At 48.5% G+C, this 26,323-nt stretch overlaps 1 protein-coding gene across 5 annotated transcripts; it reads left to right on the forward strand.

The window, feature by feature from the left end:
* qtman (queuosine-tRNA mannosyltransferase) lies at positions 1–21,235 on the forward strand. 5 transcript variants are annotated; one of them, XM_006799128.2, is made up of 11 exons: positions 1–59; positions 5,244–5,455; positions 7,961–8,128; positions 9,206–9,379; positions 15,166–15,279; positions 15,351–15,422; positions 18,223–18,332; positions 18,749–18,893; positions 20,491–20,561; positions 20,646–20,737; positions 20,813–21,235. In XM_006799128.2, the coding sequence occupies exons 1-11, from the start codon at positions 9–11 to the stop codon at positions 20,885–20,887; spliced, it is 1,284 nt and encodes a 427-aa protein (XP_006799191.2). In that variant the 5' UTR covers positions 1–8; the 3' UTR covers positions 20,888–21,235. The 5 variants fall into 5 exon arrangements, with proteins under 5 accessions (XP_006799191.2, XP_087685943.1, XP_087685942.1 ...); XM_087829818.1 differs by lacking the exon at positions 1–59 and adding an exon at positions 2,678–2,969; XM_087829817.1 differs by having other exon boundaries at positions 20,646–21,235.
* The last annotated feature ends 5,088 nt before the right edge of the window (positions 21,236–26,323 follow it).

Consider the following 26,323-nt stretch of genomic DNA (forward strand, 5'->3'; position numbering starts at 1 on the left):
CCTACGTGATGACGTCAGACCGTGCGTATTCTGCTGTGATCCAGGAGATGCTGTCAGAGGTGAGTGTCCCGCTGTCGGTGAACTGGCCGTTCGTATGAGGGTCCTCGGTGGAAGCAGACCGGCGGGTTCTCCGGTCCTCCTGCCGGCTGCCAGTGGCGGGGAGTGGGGGGGAGGAGCGGACTTTGCACCGGGGAAGGAGAGCTACCTGATAGCGGCTAGCTGTTAGCCGCTATCAGCTAACTGAGTCCTGGTGATACGCTTTTAGAGCTAACGATGCTAACGGTGCTATTAGAGCTAACGGAGCTGAACACGTTGCAGGACGTAGAAGCCTAGAAACAGTGCTACTCCAGTACGTAGACAGAGCCCTGACTCGGTGCGTGGGAGAGTGTTCGGGTCATTGCACTCACCACCAACAAACACCGTACCTGCGCTCAGACGCACACTGAGGTACAGGCGATGGATACCTGTGCAGGTGTTTGCTCTGAGAAACCAGACTGTGGATGAATCAGCTGATGGGTGCACTAGTGACAGGTGACAGGTGAAGGCTCTGGGGTGTCTCAGGTGTGTTTTCATTTTCAGTAAGAAACATGTACCTGTTGGTGTTACTAAGGTACAGCTCCTCCACCTGTGAGGTCCAGGTGTTCTTATTTCCACCCCATCAGTGTCCAGCATCACGTTCAGGTCATCCCATCTCAGATCACAGTGGGTTTTTACTTCCCAGCTCCACAGTAAACTTCCTGTCAAAGCGAGTTTTTACTCCCCACTGTTGTCAAGTGCCTGCTCACAGGGGCCTGACAGCATTATTGTGGGGTCTGTACCTCACAGTAGAAAGCACTGTGAGGCAACTGATGTTGGGATTTAGTGCAACATAAATACATCAGAGTTGAATAAAAATTGTTGTACGGCAAAACAAGCAGTGACAGACTGGGAATGGTTTACGGATGAATTTCACAATACTGCAAAATAATCACATAGAATAATATTTATTGATTCTAAACATCCAAACATTAAACAGGAACACTGAGACAGATGAGAGAACTGGAGTGAGCCGTTACATTCATTCCACTCATTCATTAGTTTCGGTGAATTTCCACAGTGGGTTTGATGTTTCACTCTGGTTTTTATTGGTTTCACTGCTGGTTTAGGTGTTTTTAATGATTATTGTAAGGAGGGCATGTGTCAGAGGCAGATTTATGAAAAGACTTAAAGACGCCCACAGTGTCGCTAAACGCGACCATCACCTCTCTGTAGTTTTAGTTTAGTGTTGGTGAGAGTGAGGCAGGCTCTGTGGAGATCCTCTGTACATCAGTTAGTGCAGAGTCACTGTGGGCTGAGCAGAAAAACCCCACAGTGACATTTACAGTGCAGATGGGGGCGGGTGCAGCGCTACTGGGACTGTCATCACATTATTGTCCTCCAACAGGCCTCAGCATGGCACACGCGAAGTATAAAGACACGAGGGGTGGCTCAAGACTTTGGCACAGTACTGTCCATGCTGAGGGTTTAATATTGAGAGGAGAAAAAAACAAACATGTGATTGGTTCATGTCTCAGTCCGATATGACCCCAGGGGTCGTGACCTTTGCTATCAGACGCGATCCGAGTTGCTCTGCAGGGCCGAGGAGGAGCACGCTCAGGCGTGCAGCAGGTGTTGAGGTCGGAGCTCAGCACAGGTCACCTCTGTGGGTTTGGACTGCCGGCTGAGGGTGGAGGCGGAGGGGCAGGTTTAGAGCAAAAGTGATGCTTCGCCTCCGTGTGGAAATTATCGACTCATCAGGGAGCTGCTGGAGAAGAAGCTGCACAGATTAGCCAATGAGTGTGCGGTTTCACAGTCAGACACGCCCCTCGCCGTGATGCCAGTGCTCGTCTTGAAACCTCGTAGCAGGGCTCCTGAAAGCTTTGGGCGATGGGCATCTGTGGTTGTAGATGGAGCTCTGTCCGTCATGGCAGGGTGGAGGCTGGCCTGCCTGATCCTGACCGGTCCGGCTGCTGCATGCTGAGGCTGTCGGGGCTCCGCCCACACCGTGGTTTCCTCAGCATGCTGTTTCCAGCCTGACTCAGGCTGCGGGGGGATTCCCTACGGGGAACGCCGCTCGCATTAACCCTTTGTTTCAACTGAGTCGGCAGCTTCCAGGCGCAGTGGGAGGAAAGGTGTTTAGGTGAGATGAGTGTGAGCTGGAATCCCCCGCCGGCTCCACGGTGGAACCATCCAGCTCGCGTCTACTGACACGCTTCCTGCCTCGCCGTCCGGCGCTCTGGCCTCATCTACGTGCCCCTCAAACCCGGCTTCATCGAGCACCGATCGATAATCAGTCTGATCGACCGGTCCTGGTGTGAGGATGTGAATTTCCTCTCTGATCTTTATTAAATCTCACCACTGCACCACAGACCTGGTTCTACTTCCTGTTTTCATTAATAGCAGTCTGTGTGTGTGTGTCAGCCTTGGTGTTGAAATGTCTCTAAGAACATTTATTTATTTTCACGTCACTGATGGAATCATTTATTTACTGATTGAAAATCTTGGTAATGTGATACACAAACATGAAAACAGTCCAATTTCTTTAAACCTGCTTTTACTGTGAAAGGTGACGAGAGGTCGAGAAAAGTAAACGAGGGTCGCTGACAGTTTCGAGGTTCGTGCACACATAAAGTTTATTTCCAATTTTCAGTTATTTAAAACAATTGAAACAACACCATCCCTTCATTCATGATTCAGTCATTTTTTATTGTCTGTTTGTGCAGATTCATTTGATCAAAAACAAACTGTTAAATAATCTGGTGTAGGGCTGGGCCATATCATACCGTTCACGGTAATACCGGTATAATTTTGGGCCACGATAGAAAAATGAAATATCGCGATAGAATATGGGTAAAACGCGCATGCGCAGTGCCTATGTTTACATACGCACACGTTGGAAAAAGCATGGCGGCGAAAGCAAATTGTTGAATGAAACGGATGAACCAGAACTGGTTTGTAAAAATGCTGCAACTTCACTGGTGTGAAACTGGTTTAGCTTTCGTCTGTCAGATACACAACAAAGCACTATTTTTGGTAGCGCATGCTAGCGGGCCGTCGTTATTACCGTGTTGTTTGGAAAATACGGCACACTTAAAATCAATCCTTTGATTTTTCTGTAAATCGACAGAGCCCCTTATAATCCCGTGTGCCTTATGTATGAATTCTGGTTGTGTTTACTGACCTCGAAACGATTTTATGTACACGGCGCTCGAAAATCTGTCAAATGTTTCAGTACAACTTTGCTAAGCTACGAAGCCGTACCGCTTGATGGATTGTCGGAGCATTACGGCTATAGTAGGCGGAGCCTCGCGGAATGATACGTACTGTGCTTCAACATAATATTACCGTATTGTGTGTGTATAACCTCTTTTTAAGTTTTGTGGATATTATACATGGTTATGCTGAGGATATGTCGGCCAGTTTCCACTGGAAATGCCTTTTGGTTAAACTGTCAGCGAGGAATTTGCATTTGCACTGCAAATTTTTTTATATAACTTTAATTCACATAAAAAACAGCTGCTTGTTTAAGAGAAAATACATTGATGGGTTTTTTTTCTGCACTAATAAAGTTGTGGAGTTGTAAAGTATTTTGTCTAGTGTCAGTTATATCGTTATCGCAAATTTTCAAATGTATATCGTGATAAATATTTTTGGTCATATCGCCCTGCTCTAATCTGGTGTTTCCAACCTCTGGCTCAGGGCCTGGTGAGGACCCAGAGCTCAGTGTGAGAGGTCAGCACAGCAAGACAAGCAACTTCTTTGTTTTTATAAATAACATTGTTATTGATGATGATCAGAAATCTGAAGGTTTGTGGGGAGGGGGTGGTCAAACATGTGGTCCCAGGGCCCAAAGAGGTCGGTGCTCCTGATCAGCAGCTCGGAGGCGATGACAGGAAGCTGTGGACAGGTCAGAGACGAGGTTTAAGCTCGTGTGACGTAAACATGGAAACACTGATGACATCAGGCTGATTGTTGTCTGATTTCTGAATGAACAGATGTTTGACAGGAAGCGGCGCTTCGGGTAGAGCGCTCTCGGTTTCTGGGTTCCTGCTGTGTGTGTGGGCCCGGCTGCTCTGAAGGTCGCGGCGTCCTCCGACTGTATTAGACAGGAAGTTGCTTTCAGAATAACGGCCGACATTGTGCTCAGATTTGTCTGCATTAAATCGGCTCATTGGCGGCCCTGATTGCCGCGCCATGCCCGGTGATATGGACTGATTGAGCGTGTGCGGGCGCGCTGAGTGCTTTGTGGGCAGCTAAATGGAGGCGGACTGGAAATCATGGGCAGGGGATTCAGCGGAAGCCGCTGCTGCGTAAACTCCATAATGGATCCATCAGCACGCATTGTGCTGAGGGATGAGCTGCGAGCGCACACAACACAACGACAGCAACAACAATGCAGCGGCAGCTAATCGCCCTGCAGCGCCCCGCCATCTCCTCCATATCTGCTCCGGCGCAGCAGCCCGTGTGATCGGTTCAGCTCGCATGTCAGCAGATTGGTGCAAAACTTCTGCTCCGTCCAAGTGATGAGCAGGAAAACTCCATCAGCTCCATCAGCCTGCACGCACGCTCACAAAGCCATCGCTCTCCTGTATCGCTGTGATCAATATGATCGATGGACTATCAATGGGCCTGACGCACCGACCCCACTACTTCCTGTCTGAAAGGAAGCGCTGCATTGCTGCGTCACAACACGCATGGCAGTAATGATCACAGTGATAATAATCATCAGTGTTATTGATCATATTGATCATGTTGGTATGAGTCATTCATGGTTTGTAAACAGTGACACACACTGTGTGTGTGTTGCTGTGTGAGATTGGAGTCCCAGGTGACGTCACACACCTGAGCATCATCACACACAAACGCTGACAAGCAGCTTTCAGTCACAACAGAAATGCACTCTAACATCTGTCCAGCTGCTTTAATACACCTGAGCAACAGGTAATCAGGGTCTTGGGGGCAGAGCCTATTCCAGCTCCACTGTTTAAGCTTTTCCACTTTCCCCTCTGACAGTTCAAACCCTCCTCATTTCCTGCTGTGACAGCCCAGTGCACATGTGTCCTTATATGGAGCGTGTGGGCGTGGCTGCATACAGACGCTGAGCGTGCACCTGTCGCTTTACACCGAACCTGATTCACTGACGCTCAGGTGTTTCATGACTCTGAAGAGCGTATGAAGAGTATATGACTCCATCTGTGAGTAACAGCTCTCATCTGCCCTCACAGGAGACCCCGCCTCCCGCACAGGAGACCCCGCCTCCCCACATCCTGTTGGTGGAGGCGTTTTACGGCGGCTCGCACAAACAGCTTATGGACCTGTTGAAGGAAAACATCGCGGGCTGCTCCGTCTTCACGCTACCTGCCAAAAAATGGCACTGGAGGGCAAGAACAGCGGCGCTCTACTTCAGCCAGACCATCCCTGCCTGCCCGTCATACAGGTGAGACCCAGACAGGTAACACAATCCACACTTTAACCCTCACTGTGGGGTGGCTGTGGTTTAAACCTGCATGTAACTAATAAACTGTCCCCACCTGAACTCCTCGCCTCGTTAACTCTGAGCGCAACTGTCCATTAACCACTGACATCACCAAACAAGAGTCAACACACAGACAACACAGACATTTAGAGGGAGGTCTCAGAGGCCTCGCTGCTACTTAGCTGGTGACGGCCATGAGGATGAGCCTGAGGATCAGAGAAGAAGCTGCATTGGTGACATTTATGACAGAACCATAACACCTATTACAATAATAAACACATTGGATGAAAGAGGACAGCGATGGCTACATTTTGAGGGTAAAATCATACCTGTAGAGCAAACGCTGTGGACACAGCAGCAGTTTAAAGAGAAGATTTCAAGATTAATTCCCCCCTCCTCTCACTCTAGCAGTTGAGCTGTCTCACTCTAGCACCAACATTCCGTCCCATACACACCCATTATAAACTCTGAAACGACTGAAAAAAAGGATGAAACTTTGTGTTGCTCTGAGGAGATTTGCCAAAATTCTGTAACTCCCACAACAATGATAGTGACATTTTCTGAAAGCCAGCAAAAATACCTACATTTTGATGTATAATTTGTTGGGGTTGAGGGAAAATTGAGCAAGTAGCAAGTTGTTCGGACATGAAGAGAAGATTGAAAAAGGACAAGTGGCCCACTCAAAGCCAACTGCATAGCAACCATAACAACGCATGTATTTTCTGAGAAATCACAAAGATGAAACTCAAAACTTAAAGAGGGATAAGATGAAACCGGTAACAGACATGAAAAAGCTGAATCATACATGAATAGCCCAATAATTTGTGAACATTTTAAAGTGTGAATGGAGTTTCTACGTGAAAGTATGAGGAAGTAGTTAAGTTTCAAAAACGAGCAAGTTTTAGCAGAATTGCGGAAATTTCCCATTCATTTTGATGGGACAAAAAATTGCACAAAAAGCTTAATATTTTAAAAAGTATAATAGCTATAACTGCCAAAAGTCATAGCACAAATCTCCAGAAATAGCAGAATAGTTTAAAGTTTGAACGGTGAAAATAGCACAAAAATTGTGGGAGTAGTTAAAATCCAAAAAACGTACAGAAGCAACTAGAAAAATAAAGAATAAAGAGAAACAGGAACTCAATAGTGTGGATGCTTAATCAGCATCCACACAATAAAGATTTGAAGAACAATACTGTGAATGCTTGAACTACACCAAGGCTGGAAATGTAAGCTGCGTCAGAAAGAGCAGAGGACCGCAGACGGAACCCTGAGGAACCCTGCCTCGTGGAACCTCTTTAATGAGCATGCTCAGATTAAGTGTCATGCGATTTGTTCTGATAAAGTCCATGTGACCAATATCAGCACCTTTGTCCTCATGCTAGTAGCAGAGAGCTACACATCCGCTCAGCAGGCCGTTCCAACAAACCAACCAGCATGCTTTGCAGTCTCACAAGGGCTAGTTTGAGCGTTTGTTTCTAACACCTTTAGCGTCCTGTGGAGCTCGGGCTGGTCGGGCGCTCAGCTCAACATTTAGGTGATGTCATCAGTGACTGCAGCAGCAAACAGAGCTTCGAGTTCCAATCCAACTTTATTTATAAAGCACTGTAAAACAGCCAGCACAGGCGCAAAGTGCTGCACAGGACATAAGAACAGCAGATACAACGAAACAGCAAAAGAATGAGCTCTACATTAAAAAAACAACATCCAGTCAACTGAAAGCCATCGTCTCTCAGGGTGAAGACATTTAAAAACAGAGGCCCGTCTAATCTGTGGAGGCAGATGGTTCCACAGCGTTTCATACAGACGTGTCTACAGATGTCATCACATCCAAACTCTCTGTCTGACGTGTCCACAGCGACTCACCGTAACCAGGCAGGGATCACAGCGACCTGAAACCGCCACTCTGACAGGCTGCTGATTCATATCTGATCACATCAGAGAGTGTAGATCAATACCACCGTTCTTACAGGGACAACGCTCTGACTCATCCTCGGAGCAAAGATTCACCATCTCACCACGCAGACCTTTGACCTCCTACTCCTTCAAAACACGAGGTGTGACGAGCCACCGGCCTCTGATCTCTCTGTGTGGGTTAGACGCCGTCACCAACTGTATGAGGACATGTCCGTGTGTGTGTGTGTGTGTGTGTGTGTGTGTGTGTGTCCCCCTCCCAGAGCATGAAAGAAGCAGGGACTTTTATTTTGAAAACCCACTCTGACATTACTCAGCAAAGCCACGAACCATCACTCAAGCATCCATGTGAGCCCTGAACGCTTACTGGCCCTCTCCATCAGTGCAGCCCAGGAGAAGGAGCTCCTCTTCCGGCCTTACACCATCACCTGCTCGAAGCAGGAAGCAGGCGTCGGCTCTGCAGTTCACTGAGGAATTCTCAGTGTTCTGAGATGATCAGCTGAGCTGCTGACACGCTGTCTGCACCTCCTTCATCGTCTCCTCTCTCTGCAGGCTCCTCTTCAGCAGCTCCGTCCTCAGCTTGTGTGAGCTGGCGGCTCTCAGACCGGATCTGGCCCGGCTCAAGAAGGTGCTGTACTTCCACGAGAACCAGCTGCTTTATCCGGTCCGCCGACACCAGGACAGGGACTTCCAGTACGGCTACAACCAGGTGCTCTCATGGTGAGTGTGTTTGTACGGGGTGGGGGAGTCCATGTCGTGCTGCGTTTGTAGAGCCTAACCAGAAGGTACTGCTGGCTCCAGGGTGTGGGCTGTGACACCATTAGGCTGTGAGGGTGATGCACGCAGACAGCAGCAGAAACCATGTGCTCCGGTAACTACGGTAACTGTCATTACCGTCATTGGAGCGAGTCAGCTGGTCTGGGGTTTGTGCTGGTCTGGAGCTGGCGGTGTGCCACAGAAAGCTGCCGATCAGCTTCCTGTCAGCTGTCTGAGTAATGGCTACTCTGATGTTCGTACTGCCAGCATCCAGCCCGTAAACTGATTATTGATTATTAGCTGATTGATGCGCTGTGCTCTAGTTTGTCTTGGTAAGGCAGTGTGTGATTGGTTAATGAGCTGCTGGGATGCGATTGGTTAATTGCAGGGGCTGTAGTGTTCATTAATCAGCCGCGGGACAGTAACGAGCGGCAGAAAACTGATTGTTGTTGATCTGCGGGCAGCTCGTCAATAAGCCGAGCCGCTCCGTCTCCTCTAACGTGGTTACAGTGCCATCAAATAACACAGTAGGGATCGTTAGCAGATGTCTGATTGGCCCGCGCCCAGCGGTGTCCGCACGCCTCCCCGCAAAGCCTCAGTCCAAACTAATGTATCTGATCTGGATCACTACATGGAGGCGTGTCTTCATGTTCACCTGAAGCTTAAACGTGACCTATGTAAACCTGCAGACAGCAGGTCCTTACGCTCCTGCCCAGGTTCTCCTCAGAGCTAGTCTGAACTTCAGGACGTAAACACAGGTGTACCTGTTCCAGGACGAAGCTCTGACCTCAGGTCAAAGTTCACGTTACACAGGTGTGTATAGGTCAAAAGCTCCAGGTGCAGACACGGCTACACACTATAAGTAAATAATTTATATGTGAGGGCAGCCAATCAGAGTTTAGTTGTCTTAAAGTGGGAGGAGCTACAGCAGCTTGTTTCAGACAGTTGACCTGAATCTCAGGTAAACTGCAGAGCGCGGCCTTCAGTGATGGAGCTTCATGTCCTGTGTGTGTGTGTGTGTGTGTGTGTGTGCGACACCAGCCTGGTGGCAGATGTCGTGGTCTTCAACTCCCGCTTCAACATGGACTCCTTCCTGTCATCCATCCCCTCCTTCATGAACAAGATCCCAGACCATCGCCCCAAAGACTTGGACCGCCTCATCAGGCCCAAGTGTGTGGTCCTGAACTTCCCGCTCCAGTTTCCTGATGTCAGCAGGTCAGAACACGGCAAACCTGCAGTCCCCTAACTCCTGATTGTTCTGTAAATAGTTTGAATAACTTTGCTGTTTACAAATCGTGTGCATAGGTTACTAAAATGTATAATTTATATTTACATTTCATGTTATGCAAATGATTCGTTAAACATGTTTGTGTTTGTTACAGTATCCTTTTTCTACTCAGATTCTATGTTTTTGCCTGATTTTTAGATGAGCTGTGTTGATACAGTCAGAATGAAAAACTAACAGTAAATTCAGACCTGTGAGCTTGTGCTGAAAAGACTGACAACAAACAAGGCGAGGAAACCGTTTTTAAAGGTGAAATTTAGAGGTCAGAAACAGCCAATTATACCCCAGAGTAATGCAGTACATTACTTAGTTACTCCAGGATACAGATGTTTGATATACTACTGGTTACTTTACTTCCATGATCTGAAACACTGTCACTAATCACCCTGTCGTGATGAGGACGTCTGCTCTGCAGTGTCTCATGTGTCTCATGCTCTGCCCTCACACTGTGAGGAAGTGATGACACGGCCGCCATCCTCCACGTCCTCCTCCGCCATGCTCAACACAGGAAACAGGAATGTTAACGCTCAGACTGATGAGGAAGCAGAGAGCTCCATGAAATCTTCATTTCACTGTAATGACCTATAACATTTAAACTCTGCTTACTCTGCTTTCATAAAATAAACAGATGACAATCATCATGTTCTCGGTCAACTCGCTCCGAGAATGTGTGAGAGCGGAGAAACACAGTACAGCTGCCTCTGAGCACACCTGAGCACAGCTCCCCTCTGAGACCAATCACAGCTCTGATTTAGCTCGTTAGCTGGCAGGTGTTCCTCGTTCTTTTCTATGGCACAAGAAGGACGGCGCTGCTTGTTGGAGCGCGTGCAGTGTGGTGTTTGTGGTCTCCATCCATCAGGCGGCTCTGACAGGTGGACTCGTGTAATTGGATAGTGATTGACTTGCGGCGGTGCACAGACGGAGCATCCATCACGGCGAGGAGGATCAATGAGCGTGTCACGTGAGCAGCAGGTGTCCTCCTGCCTGCAGTGTTTGCTCTTCTAAGCTTTGTCTGCTTTCATAGTGGCTGTCACCTCCTGCAGGTCAAACTCACTGAGTGGAGAACGACAACAGACCAACGAAGGTCTCTGACGCGTCCTCCTCTTCCTCCTGCAGCCTCGGCCTCTGCCTGCACCCACTGAAAGTGTCCAAAAATACTCTGATATTAGTCAATATTAAATTCATATAGAATTAAGACATCACAATTAGGGCTGGGCTATATCATACCGTTCACGGTAATACCGGTGTAATTTTGGGCCACGATAGAAAAATGAAATCTCGCGATAGAATATGGGTAAAACGTGCATGCGCAGTGCCTTTGTTTACATAAGCACATGGCGGCGACGCAGAATGAGAAGAGCGAAAGTGGATCGTTGAATGAAACGGATGAACCAGAACTGGTTTGTAAAAATGCTGCAACTTCAGTGGTGTGGAACTGGTTTAGCTTTCGTCCGTCAGACACACAACAAAGCACTATTTTTGGTAGCGCATGCTAGCGGGCTGTCGTTATTACCGTGTTGTTTGGAAAATACGGCACACTTAAAATAAATCCTTTGATTTTTCTGAAAATCGACAGTTCCCTTTATAATCCCGTGTGCCTTATGTATGAATTCTGGTTGTGTTTACTGACCTCGAAACGATTTTATGTACACGGCGCTCGAAAATCTGTCAAATGTTTCAGTACGACTTTGCTAAGCTACGAAGCCGCACCGCTTGATGGATTGTGGGAGCATTACGGCTATCGTAGATAATCTGTGTTGGTGTAAACAATGTGTGCGTTTAGAGTAGGGTTAGAGTATTGTCACTGATTTCAGTTTGGACGCAGTCAGAAATATTATAATTCTCATCATTTATCAGCACATATCCATATTTTATATCTATGTATAAACCAAAGCTGACACTGTGAGACTTCAGAGGTGTGAGCATCACAGCAGAGGCCTTTGTGTCAAAGTATTAGTCCTTGATTTATCCAGGTAAAAACTCTCATTGAGATTAAAATTTTCAAGAGAGACCTGGCATCATGGCAACAAAGTAACTGAGGATAAAACAGAAAAACATGAAGGACATGTTCCTGGTCTGACTTTTTTATAGCAGATAACCTTAAAATAAAACCATGAATCGACATGTAAACATTACCTGATGCTGCTGAAGTGCAGCAGATAAAAGTCACAGAGGTTTGATTACAGACACAGCTGAGAGTTTGTAATCTGAAAAAAAGTTTCTTCAGTTTGAACAGCAGAAATGAGGCTTTATTGTTGGAGGCCGACAGAAGTGAACACAACAGCAGACTGGTGCATAATGACCAATGAAGAAAACAGAGATTTGTGATGGGAAATTGTTCTCTGAGTGCACTGAGAGAGAGAGCTGTGCAGGAAGTGTGATTTATCGTGGTGGAAGCAAAAACAGCAAAGTCAGGGAATTCATGACGATGTTTATCAAATGTGAAGCGTAGTTTGGATCTTCTTTTGCTGCTGGTTCAGTGGATTTTGTTTGGAGAGTCGCACACCTGTAGCATCAGAATCTGTGAGCTGTCGGCTTTCAGCCCCAACGGCGTGTCTGTGCGAAAAAGCCGACAGCTCACAGATTCTGATGCGTCGGGTCCGCGCTTTGTGTTTACGTCTTTGTGCGGAATCCGTGTTCCTGCTCTCATTTACTGTTTTAGCTGTTTGGTCGTTGTTGAAATAGTTTTGTGAGCTTCAAACTGAGATTCTGGACTTGCTGATAAAATTCATTTACATTTAAAAATTGAGGATTTAATGAATCAATAACTTAATTGATTTTAATCGGAAAATCAAATTTTTTTTAAACCCACCCCTATTACAGAGATCCAAACACTGCGATACATCGGGGATCAGCAGCTGTTGTGTTCATGATGATCACGCAGTAGGACCACAGTCTCTGAGTCTTTGAGCTCAGGTGTAGAAAACCTGCACGCAGCCATGCACTGTGACAGAGCAGAATCTGAGGATCAGCTGTCAGTGTTACTGCAGAGACAGGCAGGAAGTGTCACACTGGGATGAAGTCGGTGTGCGTTTGGGGCTCGGGGCTGGGATGAAGTCGGTGTGCGTTTGGCGCTCTGGGCTGGGATGAAGTCGGTGTGCGTTTGGCGCTCTGGGCTGGGATGAAGTCGGTGTGCGTTTGGTGCTCTGGGCTGAGGTGAAGTCGGTGTGCGTTTGGCGCTCTACGCTGGGATGAAGTCGATGTGCGTTTGGCGCTCTGGGCTGGGATGAAGTCGGTGTGCGTTTGGCGCTCTGGGCTGGGATGAAGTCGGTGTGCGTTTGGCGCTCTGGGCTGGGATGAAGTCGGTGTGCGTTTGGCGCTCTACGCTGGGATAAAGTCGATGTGCGTTTGGCGCTCTGGGCTGGGATGAAGTCGGTGTGCGTTTGGCGCTCTGGGCTGAGGTGAAGTCGGTGTGCGTTTGGCGCTCTGGGCTGAGGTGAAGTCGGTGTGCGTTTGGCGCTCTGGGCTGAGGTGAAGTCGGTGTGCGTTTGGCGCTCTGGGCTGAGGTGAATTCGGTGTGTGTTTGGCGCTCTGGGCTGGGATGAAGTCGGTGTGTGTTTGGCGCTCTACGCTGGGATGAAGTCGGTGTGCGTTTGGCGCTCTACGCTGGGATGAAGTCGGTGTGCGTTTGGCGCTCTGGGCTGAGGTGAAGTCGGTGTGCGTTTGGCGCTCTACGCTGGGATGAAGTCGATGTGCGTTTGGCGCTCTGGGCTGGGATGAAGTCGGTGTGCGTTTGGCGCTCTGGGCTGAGGTGAAGTTGGTGTGCGTTTGGCGCTCTACGCTGGGATGAAGTCGGTGTGCGTTTGGCGCTCTGGGCTGAGGTGAAGTCGGTGTGCGTTTGGCGCTCTGGGCTGAGGTGAAGTCGGTGTGCGTTTGGCGCTCTGGGCTGAGGTGAAGTTGGTGTGCGTTTGGCGCTCTACGCTGGGATGAAGTCGATGTGCGTTTGGCGCTCTGGGCTGGGATGAAGTCGGTGTGTGTTTGGCGCTCTGGGCTGGGATGAAGTCGGTGTGTGTTTGGCGCTCTACGCTGGGATGAAGTCGATGTGCGTTTGGCGCTCTACGCTGGGATGAAGTCGATGTGCGTTTGGCGCTCTACGCTGGGATGAAGTCGGTGTGCGTTTGGTGCTCTGGGCTGAGGTGAAGTTGGTGTGCGTTTGGCGCTCTACGCTGGGATGAAGTCGGTGTGCGTTTGGCGCTCTGGGCTGAGGTGAAGTTGGTGTGCGTTTGGCGCTCTACGCTGGGATGAAGTCGGTGTGCGTTTGGCGCTCTGGGCTGAGGTGAAGTCGGTGTGCGTTTGGCGCTCTACGCTGGGATGAAGTCGATGTGCGTTTGGCGCTCTGGGCTGGGATGAAGTCAGTGTGCGTTTGGCGCTCTGGGCTGGGATGAAGTTGGTGTGCGTTTGGCGCTCTACGCTGGGATGAAGTCGGTGTGCGTTTGGCGCTCTGGGCTGAGGTGAAGTAGGTGTGCGTTTGGCGCTCTACGCTGGGATGAAGTCGGTGTGCGTTTGGCGCTCTGGGCTGAGGTGAAGTCGGTGTGCGTTTGGCGCTCTGGGCTGAGGTGAAGTCGGTGTGCGTTTGGCGCTCTGGGCTGAGGTGAAGTCGGTGTGCGTTTGGCGCTCTGGGCTGAGGTGAAGTTGGTGTGCGTTTGGCGCTCTGGGCTGGGATGAAGTCGGTGTGTGTTTGGCGCTCTACGCTGGGATGAAGTCGATGTGCGTTTGGCGCTCTACGCTGGGATGAAGTCGGTGTGCGTTTGGCGCTCTGGGCTGGGATGAAGTTGGTGTGCGTTTGGCGCTCTGGGCTGGGATGAAGTCGGTGTGCGTTTGGCGCTCTGGGCTGAGGTGAAGTCGGTGTGCGTTTGGCGCTCTACGCTGGGATGAAGTCGATGTGCGTTTGGCGCTCTGGGCTGAGGTGAAGTCGGTGTGCGTTTGGCGCTCTGGGCTGAGGTGAAGTTGGTGTGCGTTTGGCGCTCTACGCTGGGATGAAGTCGATGTGCGTTTGGCGCTCTGGGCTGGGATGAAGTCGGTGTGTGTTTGGCGCTCTGGGCTGGGATGAAGTTGGTGTGTGTTTGGCGCTGTGATTATTGGTAATAAAGTAAATGCGCCGCAGTGATTTTTGACCTTCATTCCTTCGTGTTTAATCAGACTCAGAGGTGAGGTCATCGTCCTGATCACTGCACATTTATCAATAACATAATTACACCCCCCCACCCCCCGGCGTGGACACGCTCATGTTTTTATTGTCTCCAGTCAAACATCTAATTTATAAAATGGATTATTGAATCAAGTTTTCCCAGAAGCCTTAGAGGCAGAAACTCCACTGAGAGGCCGTCCAGCTCTGTGGGGAGGAGGAAACGACCTCCAGACACCCCCCTCCCGCCCCTCCCCTCCCCCCTGTGTTTCTACGTAAACTTTCCTGGAGGCTCTGCAGGATCTCAGAACAGTAACAGAGCAGCGTGCTCAGAGAAAGTGATGTCACCTTTGACAGTCCCCACTATGGGTCACTGTTTTCTAAATCTTAGGGGAGGGGCTTCCAGCTCTAAATGTGTCTGATTGGTTGATGACTCACAGCGGCTGCGGCTCATCAGGGGAGAAGACCGTTGTTGATGTGACAGCAGGACCCGTTAGCTCCTGATGCTAACGGGTATCTCTGTGGTGGACATGTACCTGCTCTGAGTGCGCTGCAGTCTCCACTCATTTCCTGTTTTTCTTTCTTTTTCAGGTTCTTGCCTAAACACAAACTCCTGCAGCGGCCTACTGAGCAGTCTCGTGTTGATGATATCATGTTGCAGGGCGAGCAGCAGCAGAGCAGAGCTCACGATGAAGATACGCCACGGTACAAATCCATCTCTGGTAAAACTCAAAGACTCAAAGAGTTTTGTCTCACGTCAGTTTGTTACCCGACAGGTGTGAGCAGCCTTCAGAGGGGGGCGTGGCCAGCCAGGTGAAGCCTTTGCACATCGTGTGGCCTCACAGGTGGTGAGTTCAGTCTGAAACCTTTACTTTGAAAACTATTTTAAACCAAGGCAGCAAAACAAAATAAAACACATTTCAGAATAAAAGATTTTACTATTTTTACTTTGAAAATGAAACCAGAATGAGACTTTTATATCAGCTGTAAAATAAACTCATGGAACATCAGACCTGAGCTAAACCGCCACAATAAACCTAAGAAAACAAACCTCGAATAAAGCTGTCATTTTAATTCAATGCACTTTTATTTCTACAACGCCAAATCAAAACAACTGTCGCCTCAAGGTGCTTTATATTGTAAAGTCATTGTGATCATATGACCCCCTATGAGCAAGTACTTTGGAGACAGTGGGAAGGAAAAACTCCCTTTTAACAGGAAGAAACCTCTGGCAATGGCAGGGATAGCTCAGTAGGTAAAGTGGTTGCCCCATGATCGGAAGGTCGGGGGTTTCGACTCCACTGAACGGCTACCCTGAGGTACCCCTGAGCAAGGTACCGTCCCTACACACTGCTCCCCGGGCGCTGCACTGGTGGCTGCCCACTGCTTCACTGGCTGAATGGGTTAAATGCAGAGGAGTAATTTCCCGATGGGGATTAACACATAAACATTATTACATATTATTATTATTATTATTATTGTGATATGGTTGGGGTGAGAGAAGGAAGACAAGATAAAGACATGCTGTGGAAGAGAGACAGAGATTAATAACAGATATGATTCAGTGCAGAGAAGTCTGTGAACACATAGTGAGTGAAGAAGAAACACCCAGTGCATCATGGGAATTCCCCGGCAGCCTACGTCTATTGCAGCATAACTAAGGGAGGATTCAGGGTCACCTGGTCCAGCCCTAACTATGTGCTTTAGCAAAAAGGAAAGTTTTAAGCCTAATCTTAAAAGTAGAGATAGTGTCTGTCTCCTGAATCCAAACTGGAAGCTGGTTCCACAGAAGAGGGGCCTGAAAACTGAAGGCTCTGCCTCCCATTCTACTTTTAAATACTCTAGGAACAACAAGTAGGCCTGCAGTGTGAGAGCGAAGTGCTCTAATAGGGTGATATGGTACTACAAGGTCATTAAGATAAGATGGGGCCTGATTATTATCATTATCATAAGACCTTGTATGTGAGGAGCAGGATTTTGAATTCTGGATTTAACAGGGAGCCAATGAAGGGAAGCCAAAACAGGAGAAATCTGCTCTCTCTTTCTAGTCCCTGTCATTTATTTTATTTTATTATGAAAAGTTCTGTTATATTGAAAGGAAAGGTTTTATTTTGAAAGTAAAAAACAGCTAATTTCACAGAAACTTCAGCTTTTATTTTGAAGCTTTGAGACAGTTTCCTGCTGTTTGTCAGGTTGAGTGAGTGAAATGTTAATGAAGACGTATAAAAACTCAAAGTTTCACAGCCTGAGGCTGCAAGTTCACTTTCATTAAAACACAAATCCTCTATCATCATAAAGTAATCAGACTACAGTTACAGCAGGTTACAGCAGGAGGCTTGTAAACATGACGTGTTGCAGTGTGAGGCTGATGGTGAGTGTCGGCGTGTGCACCTCACCTTGCGTTGTATCGGTGACAAAGCGGCGTGCTGTAAGCTGCTGTGGTGGCACAAACACAGATGGATTACGGCTGCGGCGACAAGGATTTCCTGTTAATCTCTGATTGAAGCTGCAGCTCATCAGGCTTTAATCTGAGCCTGGCCCCGATCCTCAGATTACAGCCTCTTACTTCTGAGGGGGGGCTTCCAGGTGAACACGGTGCTGGAGCTCGATGAATATTAATGAGCTCTTGGCCCTTCACTGAGCATGCACACAAAAAACTGAAAACAGACTGTCAGCAAATGGGGCTTTTATTTTGAAATTACACTTTAAAGCAGCCTGCTAAATTCCTGTAACTAAATGGTAAATGGTGATTTTATTTATATTTTATTATTTTATTATCTGATAAAATAATTGACTTTTCACTATTGTAACGTTCTCTAACTAAGGCCTTTTATTTTGAAAAACAAATCACCCTACTTTCTGTAACTGACTCTTACTGTGAAAGTCTTGACAGTATGAACTATCTAACTGAGCTTTTACTTTGTAAATCTGTCAGCAGTATTGAGTCTGAATAGATTTTATTGTGAAATTTGAAGATTGCTGTGATTGATGGATCAGTTTCATGTGACAGGTGGCATGTTTCTGGTAGTTTATAGATGTATGACATCATCAGTGTGAGACCTGATTGGTGACTGGAGCATTATTGATAGGCGATCAGGATGATTGCGATCAGTTTTTGGGCTGATGGCGGACGCTGCAGCTTCCTGTGTGGATGAATTTGAGGGTTCTGGTGGTTGTGACTGAGAGGTTGATCCTGTTAATTACGCTCTCAGACCGAGAAGGCGGGGGTGGTAACTCTCTGTCCTCCCTGTCACGGCAATGCTCGGGGAGGAGGATTGGAGGCTCGCTGAAGGAGTGAAAGGTTTGCGGGAAATGAGGGAATTATCTGCGGCCGGCCGGAACGAGCCATGAATGGAAGGAATAATCTGCTTGCTTGTCATCTGAGGAGATCATTGTTGCCGCTGCGGCTGCTGTTTGACCTTCACTGTGTAAGCAGAGGATCAGGTGGAGACGACCACCAACACCTGACGCCACACAGAAAGTCACCTACATGCAGGAAAGAGGAACCAAACAGCAGCTGGGCGTGTTCTTCTGTTGGCTTGTCCCAAGCACTGCTGACCTCTGACATCACAGCCACCTGACCACCTTCAGACTTCACATACATGTATTAAAGTGTGTGTGTGTGTGTGTGTGCGTGTGTGCGTGCAGGGAGCATGATAAAAACCCTGAGCTGTTCTTCAGCACTCTGCTCAGACTGAAGGAGCGAGGACTCGACTTCCACCTGTCCGTGCTCGGAGAGACCTTCACCGACGTGCCCGGTACACACACAAATACACGCACACACACACGTGGGAAGGAAAAACTCCCTTTTAACCTCCAGCAGAACCAGGCTCGAGGAGTCCAGCAGCTCCTCCTCTCACTGGTTCTCAGGCGGCAGTTGAACCATCTTCTAAGGGTCAAAGGTCACTGCTGCCCCTGTGTTTCTAACAGATTGTATCATCAGCTGATGATGGGATTGTGTGTGTGTGTGATATTAAAGTTTTAGAGCAGCCTTTAAATCAGCTTCATGAGCACTGAATTTAATCCCATTAGGACGACTCTAATCGACTCTGATTGGCTAAGAGGGTCACAGTATTGATTGTGACACGCACACGCACACACACACACACACAACATCTGCAAGTTATTTCATTCTGTTTATAACCTTCTCCTCCTTCCTCTCCTCCTACTGCAGAGATCTTCTCCTCCTCCAGACTCCTCCTGGACTCCCACATCTTGAACTGGGGTTTCCTCCCCTCTAAGGAGGACTACCTGAGGGTTCTGTGTGAGGCTGATGTTGTTGTCTCCACTGCCAATCACGAGTTCTTCGGCGTCGCCATGTGAGTCACCTGTTTTACCTGTGCCAGGGTTGATCTCATGCAACTTTATACAGATTTACTCTCTGGTGTTCTGCAGCAAGAAGTTCCTATAGACAGAATAAAACCATAGTTTAATTATAATGTGAGTGTGACCAAACAGCAGAATTTTAAAGTAAAGGTCTTAGTTTTAAAATACAGAAATAAATTTCACGTGACCCCCCCCCCCCACAGATTTCTGTTCTTCTACAGAGTGTAAAAGCTGAGGCTTTTATTTTGTTGACATTTGCAGACAATTTTATGATGAAGCTTTTATTTTGGTGAACTGTGTCCCAATGCTGTTGTTTTGACCAGCTGTATGATGAAGATTTTATTTTGGCGGGCTGTGTCCTTCTGTTGTTTTGATGGGCTGCATGATGAAGCTTTTATTTTGGCAGGCCATGTCCTGGTGCTGTTATTTTGATGGGCTGTAGGCTGTATGAAGGAACTTTTATTTTGGTGGGCTGTAGGATCAAGCTTTTATTTTGGTGGGCCGTGTCCTGTCATTTTGATGGGCTGTATGAAGAAGCTTTTAGTTTGGCGGGCTGTGTCCTTCTGTCATTTTGAGGGACTGCATGATCAAGCTTTTATTTTGGTGGGCCGCATCCTTCTGTTATTTTGACGGGCTGTACATTGTATGAAGGAAGCTTTTATTTTGGCGGACCATGTCCTGCTGCTGTTATTTAGTGGTCATGTCTGAGTTTGTGTCCTTTAATAATTCAGCGTGAGCTGCTGCTGTTCGGGGTGCGTTTGATTCCACTGCAGGCGTCGCAGCGGTCGGTGCAGTCCTGATCTGAGAGTCTCTGCATCCCCCCCAGGCCTCAGAGTCTTCACTCAGGTGTCACATCAAGGACTCTTTGAAAGTGTCCAGAGTCCAGCAGAGTCCTGCAGGTGTAACTTCAGTCAGCCCGAATCAGCCAATCAGACAGTTTGGAGCATCCGTGTGATGTTCACCTGATTCATGTCAGCTCTATTGATCCCAGATGAGAGAAACGAGCACACACGAGGACTCTGTAGCACCGAGGAATCCAGCTAATGTTCAGACTGTTCACAGCAGTAATGATCGGGTCATTAGTGATCACATTATTGATCAATTGCTTCAGAGCAGCTGAACTCTCAGGCAGCAGCTCACCTCTGCACTGATTGTTAATGATCAGGTTACTGATCAGTGAGTCACATCAAGGCAGTCACATGACCACATGGTCAAAAGTTCCTCTGCTAAAGAATCCTGCACTAATTACAGCAGAGAAGAAGAAGAGCGCCGTCCGAGGGGGCGAGAGTGCACGCTAGTGTTAGCATGCTAACAGGCAGAGTGCTACTTAATCACTCAGACCTGCTGACTGAACAGGAAACTCAACAAAATAAAAACAAATGTCTGCATGTAGATAGAAGGGGGGAAAGTACAAGTTTATTTTAACAAAATAAAAGCCTCTGTAAGGTGATAACTGAGGGGAAGTCAGTTCTGTTTATTCCTGGTTTCTCATTGGTCCGGACTCTCAGGTAATGGTAGCTGGTACAGGTGTGCAGAATGCTCTGCTCTCTCATTGGCTCTCAGGTGAGTCACATGTTGAATGTGTTGCAGGTTGGAGGCGGTGCACTGCGGCTGCTTCCCTCTGTGTCCGAAGGCGCTCGTTTACCCCGAGATATTTCCAGGTGAGCACACCTGTGTCTCTGCAGCTTCTTCTTCTGCTGTCCTTAAAGGAGCACACCTGAACTGCTACTTGTTCTCTAATGCAGCACAGTACCTGTACTCCACACCTGAGCAGCTCTGTAAGCGGCTGCAGGGACTCTGCAGGAAGCCCGACGTTGCCCGTAGACATATCGTCAAGGTAACGGCATTTAACCGATTAACTGTGTCGTGCGGTGATGACCTCCTCCGTCAGCATGTGGTTCTGATTCTGCAGGTGGACACCTCAGCCTACTCCTGGGCCGCCCTGAAGCCGCGTTTCCAGGATTTGTTGTCAGCCCCGTGTCCCTGAACACACCGCTGCCGCCATCGCGTCTGACCTGTGGCGCCATTGAGCTCAGAATCAGAGCCAACTTTGAGCCCACGAGTCTGGACTCGTTCTGGTCTCCTCAGACTGGGTTCTTGGAGGAGTTCTGTGCTGGACCCACAAAGAGGCCAATTCTTCCTCCACAGGACTGATCAGACTGGACCAGGTCCTGGTCTTGATCCTGGTTTAACTCTGGGTCCTAGTCCTGATCCTGGACCTGGTCCAGGATTCTGAAGTTTGTTTGTGGTTCTGCTGAAGATGCTGTAAAACTTTTCTGATATGTTTTAAATGGACTCGTTTGTTATTGATAAACATGACATAAAATCAGAATTAACACAATCACACGTTGTGTTGTTATTCAGCTATAGAAGCCCATTCATGCCAAAACACTGAGACAAATAAGAAAAACAAACGTTTATTTATTTGAAGTCATTTCTGAACCGTCATGCAGCCTTTAGCAGAACCGCCGTTATTGATCCAATTAATCGGTGGCAGAGACGCTTCACTTTTAAATTCAGTTTGATTTTGTTTCAGTAAAACCAAAAACCAGCTGCCGTACATGAGTGAGGCGCTGTGCTCATGAGACACATGCTGTTTGAGAGCCGCGGAGGCCACTGCTTCCTGATTGGATGACCCCATCATCACTGCCAAACATTGTCTTGTAAAAACTGTTCTGGTCATGTGATCAACACCCAAACCTGGCCCAGGTGTTGGTCCTGGAAATTCCTTGAGGGGCGGAGCATCAAAGGTTTAAAGAAAATGAAAGTAGGGTTTATTCTGAACCGCAGAAAGAACCTGAACAGACCCCAGACGAGGCTCCCGCCCTGGAACAGGATGAGAAACGGCGTGAAAACACATCTGCATGTGCTTTTAAAGCCTGAAACATGTCCATGACATCACTGTGACCATGGCCGTGACGTCTCTGCAGTGGGCGGAGTTTTGACTCGTGAACCTTCACCTGAGACGATCTGGTGATTTTATTGATCCACTCGCATCGCGAACTGATCACGCCGGAGGAAGTGTATAAACCTGATGTGAAAGCAGACAGTGAACGCCTCAGGACTGACGCTCTTCTTCTGTGGTGTAAATGTACGTAGTGACTCTGTTCTGGCTGTCGTGTCTCTAACGAGGTCGGCATGGCGCCGTCACCTTCGAGGACTCGCCCATTAAACGGTTGATGGCGAGCGATGTTCGGCATGTTGGCATGCCATATGTCATCAGTTCCGCGGGCAGAGCGAGCGTGTCATGAATATTCCCGCAGCTTATTACAGAGCCGCGTCCTGACGCTCATCTGCTCTGACACCATCAGCACTGATCACATCAGGACGCCATGCTGCTGTTTCTGACGACAAGGGCGGGGTTTGAACACGCAGGAGCCGACCTCTGAACGGTGTCCTCGGACCAGACCGGGGTCACAGGCCCAGACTGAGCACGAGAGGTCAGAGCGAGGCTCCTCAGATCGCTGAGCTTCGGCCGTCATCTGTGAGGTCAGAGGTCACAGGTTTGATTGCTGAGCTGTGGGAAACGTGGTGTCGCTGCCGGCCTGGTTCTGGTCAGCTGCTGAAAACCTCTGCTGTGAATCATGTGACTGGTTTCCTGTGAACAGGTCACATGACGTGTCCGAATCGACGAAGTCAGTTTGAGCCACAGTTGTGGAACGGCGTTTTCCACTGTCAGTAGAAACAGACTCTAATGTGTCAACAGGTGAAGGAATAATCAGACGTTCACACAACAGCTGACGGCTCACATCATCCATCTTTTATGTACAGTCTGTGGTTGTTATCAGGCTCATTAACAACCTGTCACCACTTCCTGTGTCAGCCTCGCACCTGAGACAGGAAGTAACCTCGACTAGCTGACAGACACAGGTAAACTCCAGCTCCTCATGACATGTTTAATGCAACAATGACAGTGATGATGAAGAGTCCCTGTGAGCGTGGTAGCTTTGGCGTGCACAGCTGAGCGGTCGATAAATGAGGCCTCGGGTGTGTGTGAGGAGGAGCGGGACTGAGCGCGCTCAGTGCCAGCCGCAGGGCTGATGTGATCTGGATCACTGTCGTCCCCGCACAGCCCGACAGCTGCGTGAAGATGCCAGCGTGCATTAATTAGCAGCTGATTTTACTGAGCGGGGGTGGGGGGCTGGACCGTGATGCCCCTCCTGACTGCAGGGCTCCCACTAATTGGATCAGGATCACTGAGTCCTGAAGGATTCGGGGGGATGGCGGGGGAGTCGGGGTGCTATGTGAACGCTTCAGTTTGAGCTTCTGTCTGCTGTCACATGACCTCTTCGTCCCTTTGTCTGACCCCGAGGGTCTGCTGTATTCACCTTCATGCAGGTGTGCTCTCTCAGAGGGCCGCCCCTCCCTGAGCCTGGATTTGCTGTCGGTTTCTTCCTGTTCGAAGGGAGTTTTCCTTCCCACTGTCACTGTGACTCATCCACGGGAGGTCTGAGTGTCGAGTTTCTCTACAGTATGAAGCATCTTTAAGGAGTCTTGGCTCTAAGGTTCTTCTGTCCTCTGATTGGTCAGTTTTAAAACAGCCTGTTTGGAGTTCCCATGAGCAAATACCGCTTGAACCTCAGAGGAAGATGAGGCAGTGTGCTGGTTCATGTCCCATCATGCTGTGGAGGAGGTGAAGTCACGGATGAAGCAGGTGACTCTTCTTACCGAACACAGACTGCGACACAGTGAGAGCTGTGTGTGTGTGTGTGTGTGTGTGTGTGTGTGTGTGTGTTTACAGGAGTCTCCACAGCAGCGACGCGCGTGCGTAACCTTCATCTGTTCGCCCGTTAACGTCTGAACAGCTCGGTGGGGCTTTTACTCTGATTAGTTTGACTGTTTTTCAAAATAAATCTCACTTCCTGCTGCAGACACACGAATAAAATCAGCAGAAATGATTTGTTTCCATTGCGAGTGGCTTCTGCTAGAACCACTTACTGCTTGAGGAACATCGGCTTTCTTTGCTCATTCCTGAAGCCCAGCGGGAGCTGGTCTGGAATCAGCTGACAGCGACTTCCTGAGGAACAATGAAACAGCGGCGCTCTGACTGCTGGCAGCAGAGGCTCATGGGTACTGTAGTGTTGCGATGCGGAGACTGGAAGTGTGAGGCCGGACAGTGGCGTGGAGGCAGCGGTCCGATAAGCTGCTGTTTGAAAGCGCCACATGTGGACGTGTTGATCGGAAAGTTTGTGGGGATTTCATCTCATCAGACGCTACTCGCTTTATCGCCGAGTGCGACTCTGCAATCTTCAAGCTGCAGATTAAAGAGGAATTACAAGATAATCTTGAATAATCCACGGAGCACGGACACTCGACAGCAGAGTCATTCTGAGTGCTGACAGCTTCGTCCATCAACACCCAGATTACCCATGAAATTAGCACGAGAGCTCGCTGCTAATTCGCTGTCCAGCTGATTAATCTGCCACGCAGCCCGGGCAGATTGCACTGTGATTAAACACACAAAGGTTTAATTTTCCCACGCTCAGCCGTGCTCTGAGTGCAGCGTCCTCTGTCAGGAGCTTCTTTGGTCGGACAGAGATTTAATAAATTAGTGTTTCATGCTGAATCTGCCACTCTCTCAGAGAGCTAACAGCTGCAGATGATGTGCTGTGTGACTGTAACAGGAACCTGAAGCTCCCTCAGCTCTGTGGAGCTTCGTGTCTCTCTGAGGATGTGACAGCTGGCTCTCACTCTCCTGCTGAAACCATCTGACTTCCTGTTGATCTGCTCTCTGTGCTCCAGTCTGACACAGACTGAGGCCACACGTCGAACATCCAGCTGAGGTACTCGAGGAGCTCGACCATCAACACACTGCTGATGGTTGACATTTCCTGATCTGTGTCTGTGTTCTTGGACTCATAGTGCTGCTCTCTGATTGGTGCAGCTGAAACCAGCTGATTGAGTCATTAGAAACTCTGAGACAACATGATGCAGGCACCAAGATCAGTCCAGTCTGAGGAAGCAGAGGTTTTTAGCCTCTGAATCCAAACTGGAAGCTGGTTCCACAGAAGAGGGGCCTGAAAACTGAAGGCTCTGCCTCCCATTCTACTTTTAAATACTCTAGGAACAACAAGTAGGCCTGCAGAGCGAGAGCGAAGTGCTCTAATAGGGTGATATGGTACTACAAGGTCATTAAGATAAGATGGGGCCTGATTATTTAAGACCTTGTATGTGAGGAGCAGGATTTTGAATTCTGGATTTAACAGTCCAGAGTTTTACTGGATATTTCCCTTAAGCCGAGCGCGGCTGAGGTTCAGGAAGCCCATCAGACGTTCAGCTCAGGTTCAAGCGTGCAGTCGTTCGTATATCTGAGGCTCTGAAGCTGCTCTTCATGTCTGCAGTGCTGCTGCTATCAGCTCGCGGTGACTCTGAGGTGTGCATCGTTAAAACGAGGCGACGCACAGATGGAGCCTGTGATGGAGTGCGCACAGACCCTCCGTCTAAGTCTTCCTGGAAGCTCGTAGAACTGAGGCTGAAATAATGAAGAGAGCTTTGAGTAAGAATGAATTTTTCATGCCGGTCTGAGGCTACGTCCACACGTACCCAGGTATTTTTGAAAACGCAGATTTTTCTATGCGTTTGCATCTTTCGTCCACACGTAAACGCCGTTTTCGGTCACTGAAAACTGAGATTTCTAAAAACTCCGGCCAGGGTGGATATTTTCTAAAACTCCGTTTTTGAATTTACATGTGGACGAGAAAAACGGAGAAAACGCAGCGTCAAAGGTGTGCGCCTTTTTTGACGTCACACTGTGCGCCACGTTATTGTTTCGGTGAAATGAATTTCTACAATACTGTTACTGTTAATTGTACTCTCTGCAGTGTTTAAATGCTTACATATACACAGTTACTGTCCCTCCACACATACGACCCGGTTCTGCTTCTATGCCCCAGCTTTTTCCCACTGAGGCTTCTCGACTTCTGATTGGCCAACATTTCTACACGGTTAGGAATATAGCGCCACCTGCTGCTTTGGCATGTTCCTAGCAGCGTTTTCCTTCATTTCTGCCTTTACGTGTGGACGGGATTATTTTTTAAAACGGAAAATCTCCGTTTTCAAAAATACCCGTGTACGTGTGGACGTAGCCTGAATCTGAGCGAGCATCTCAGTCAGATGAAAACAGCAGAGCGACGTTTGGCCCTCAGCCTCAGCAGAGGAAACAAAGACGGGGTCTGGGACTAAAAGTGTTTTATGAGGCCTGGTTCTGAGGGTCCAGCTGAGGGTCCGGAGGTTGTGAGGGGGTCATGTGAGGGCTGGTATTCATGGTGATTATGGCGCGTACTTTGAGGTGTTTCTGGAGCTCACAGCTGACACATGGAAGCCTCTGTCATGGTGCTGCTGAGGTCTTCAGACAGGCCTGCAGATGTTCCAGCTGTGTTACTGGAGTGAAGTGGGCTGCTGTGGACGTCGTTCTGGATCAGAC

This window comes from Neolamprologus brichardi, chromosome 16 (assembly GCF_056152115.1).
Source record: "Neolamprologus brichardi isolate AB-2024 chromosome 16, ASM5615211v1, whole genome shotgun sequence".
In the NCBI taxonomy this organism is placed as follows: Eukaryota; Metazoa; Chordata; class Actinopteri; order Cichliformes; family Cichlidae; genus Neolamprologus; species Neolamprologus brichardi.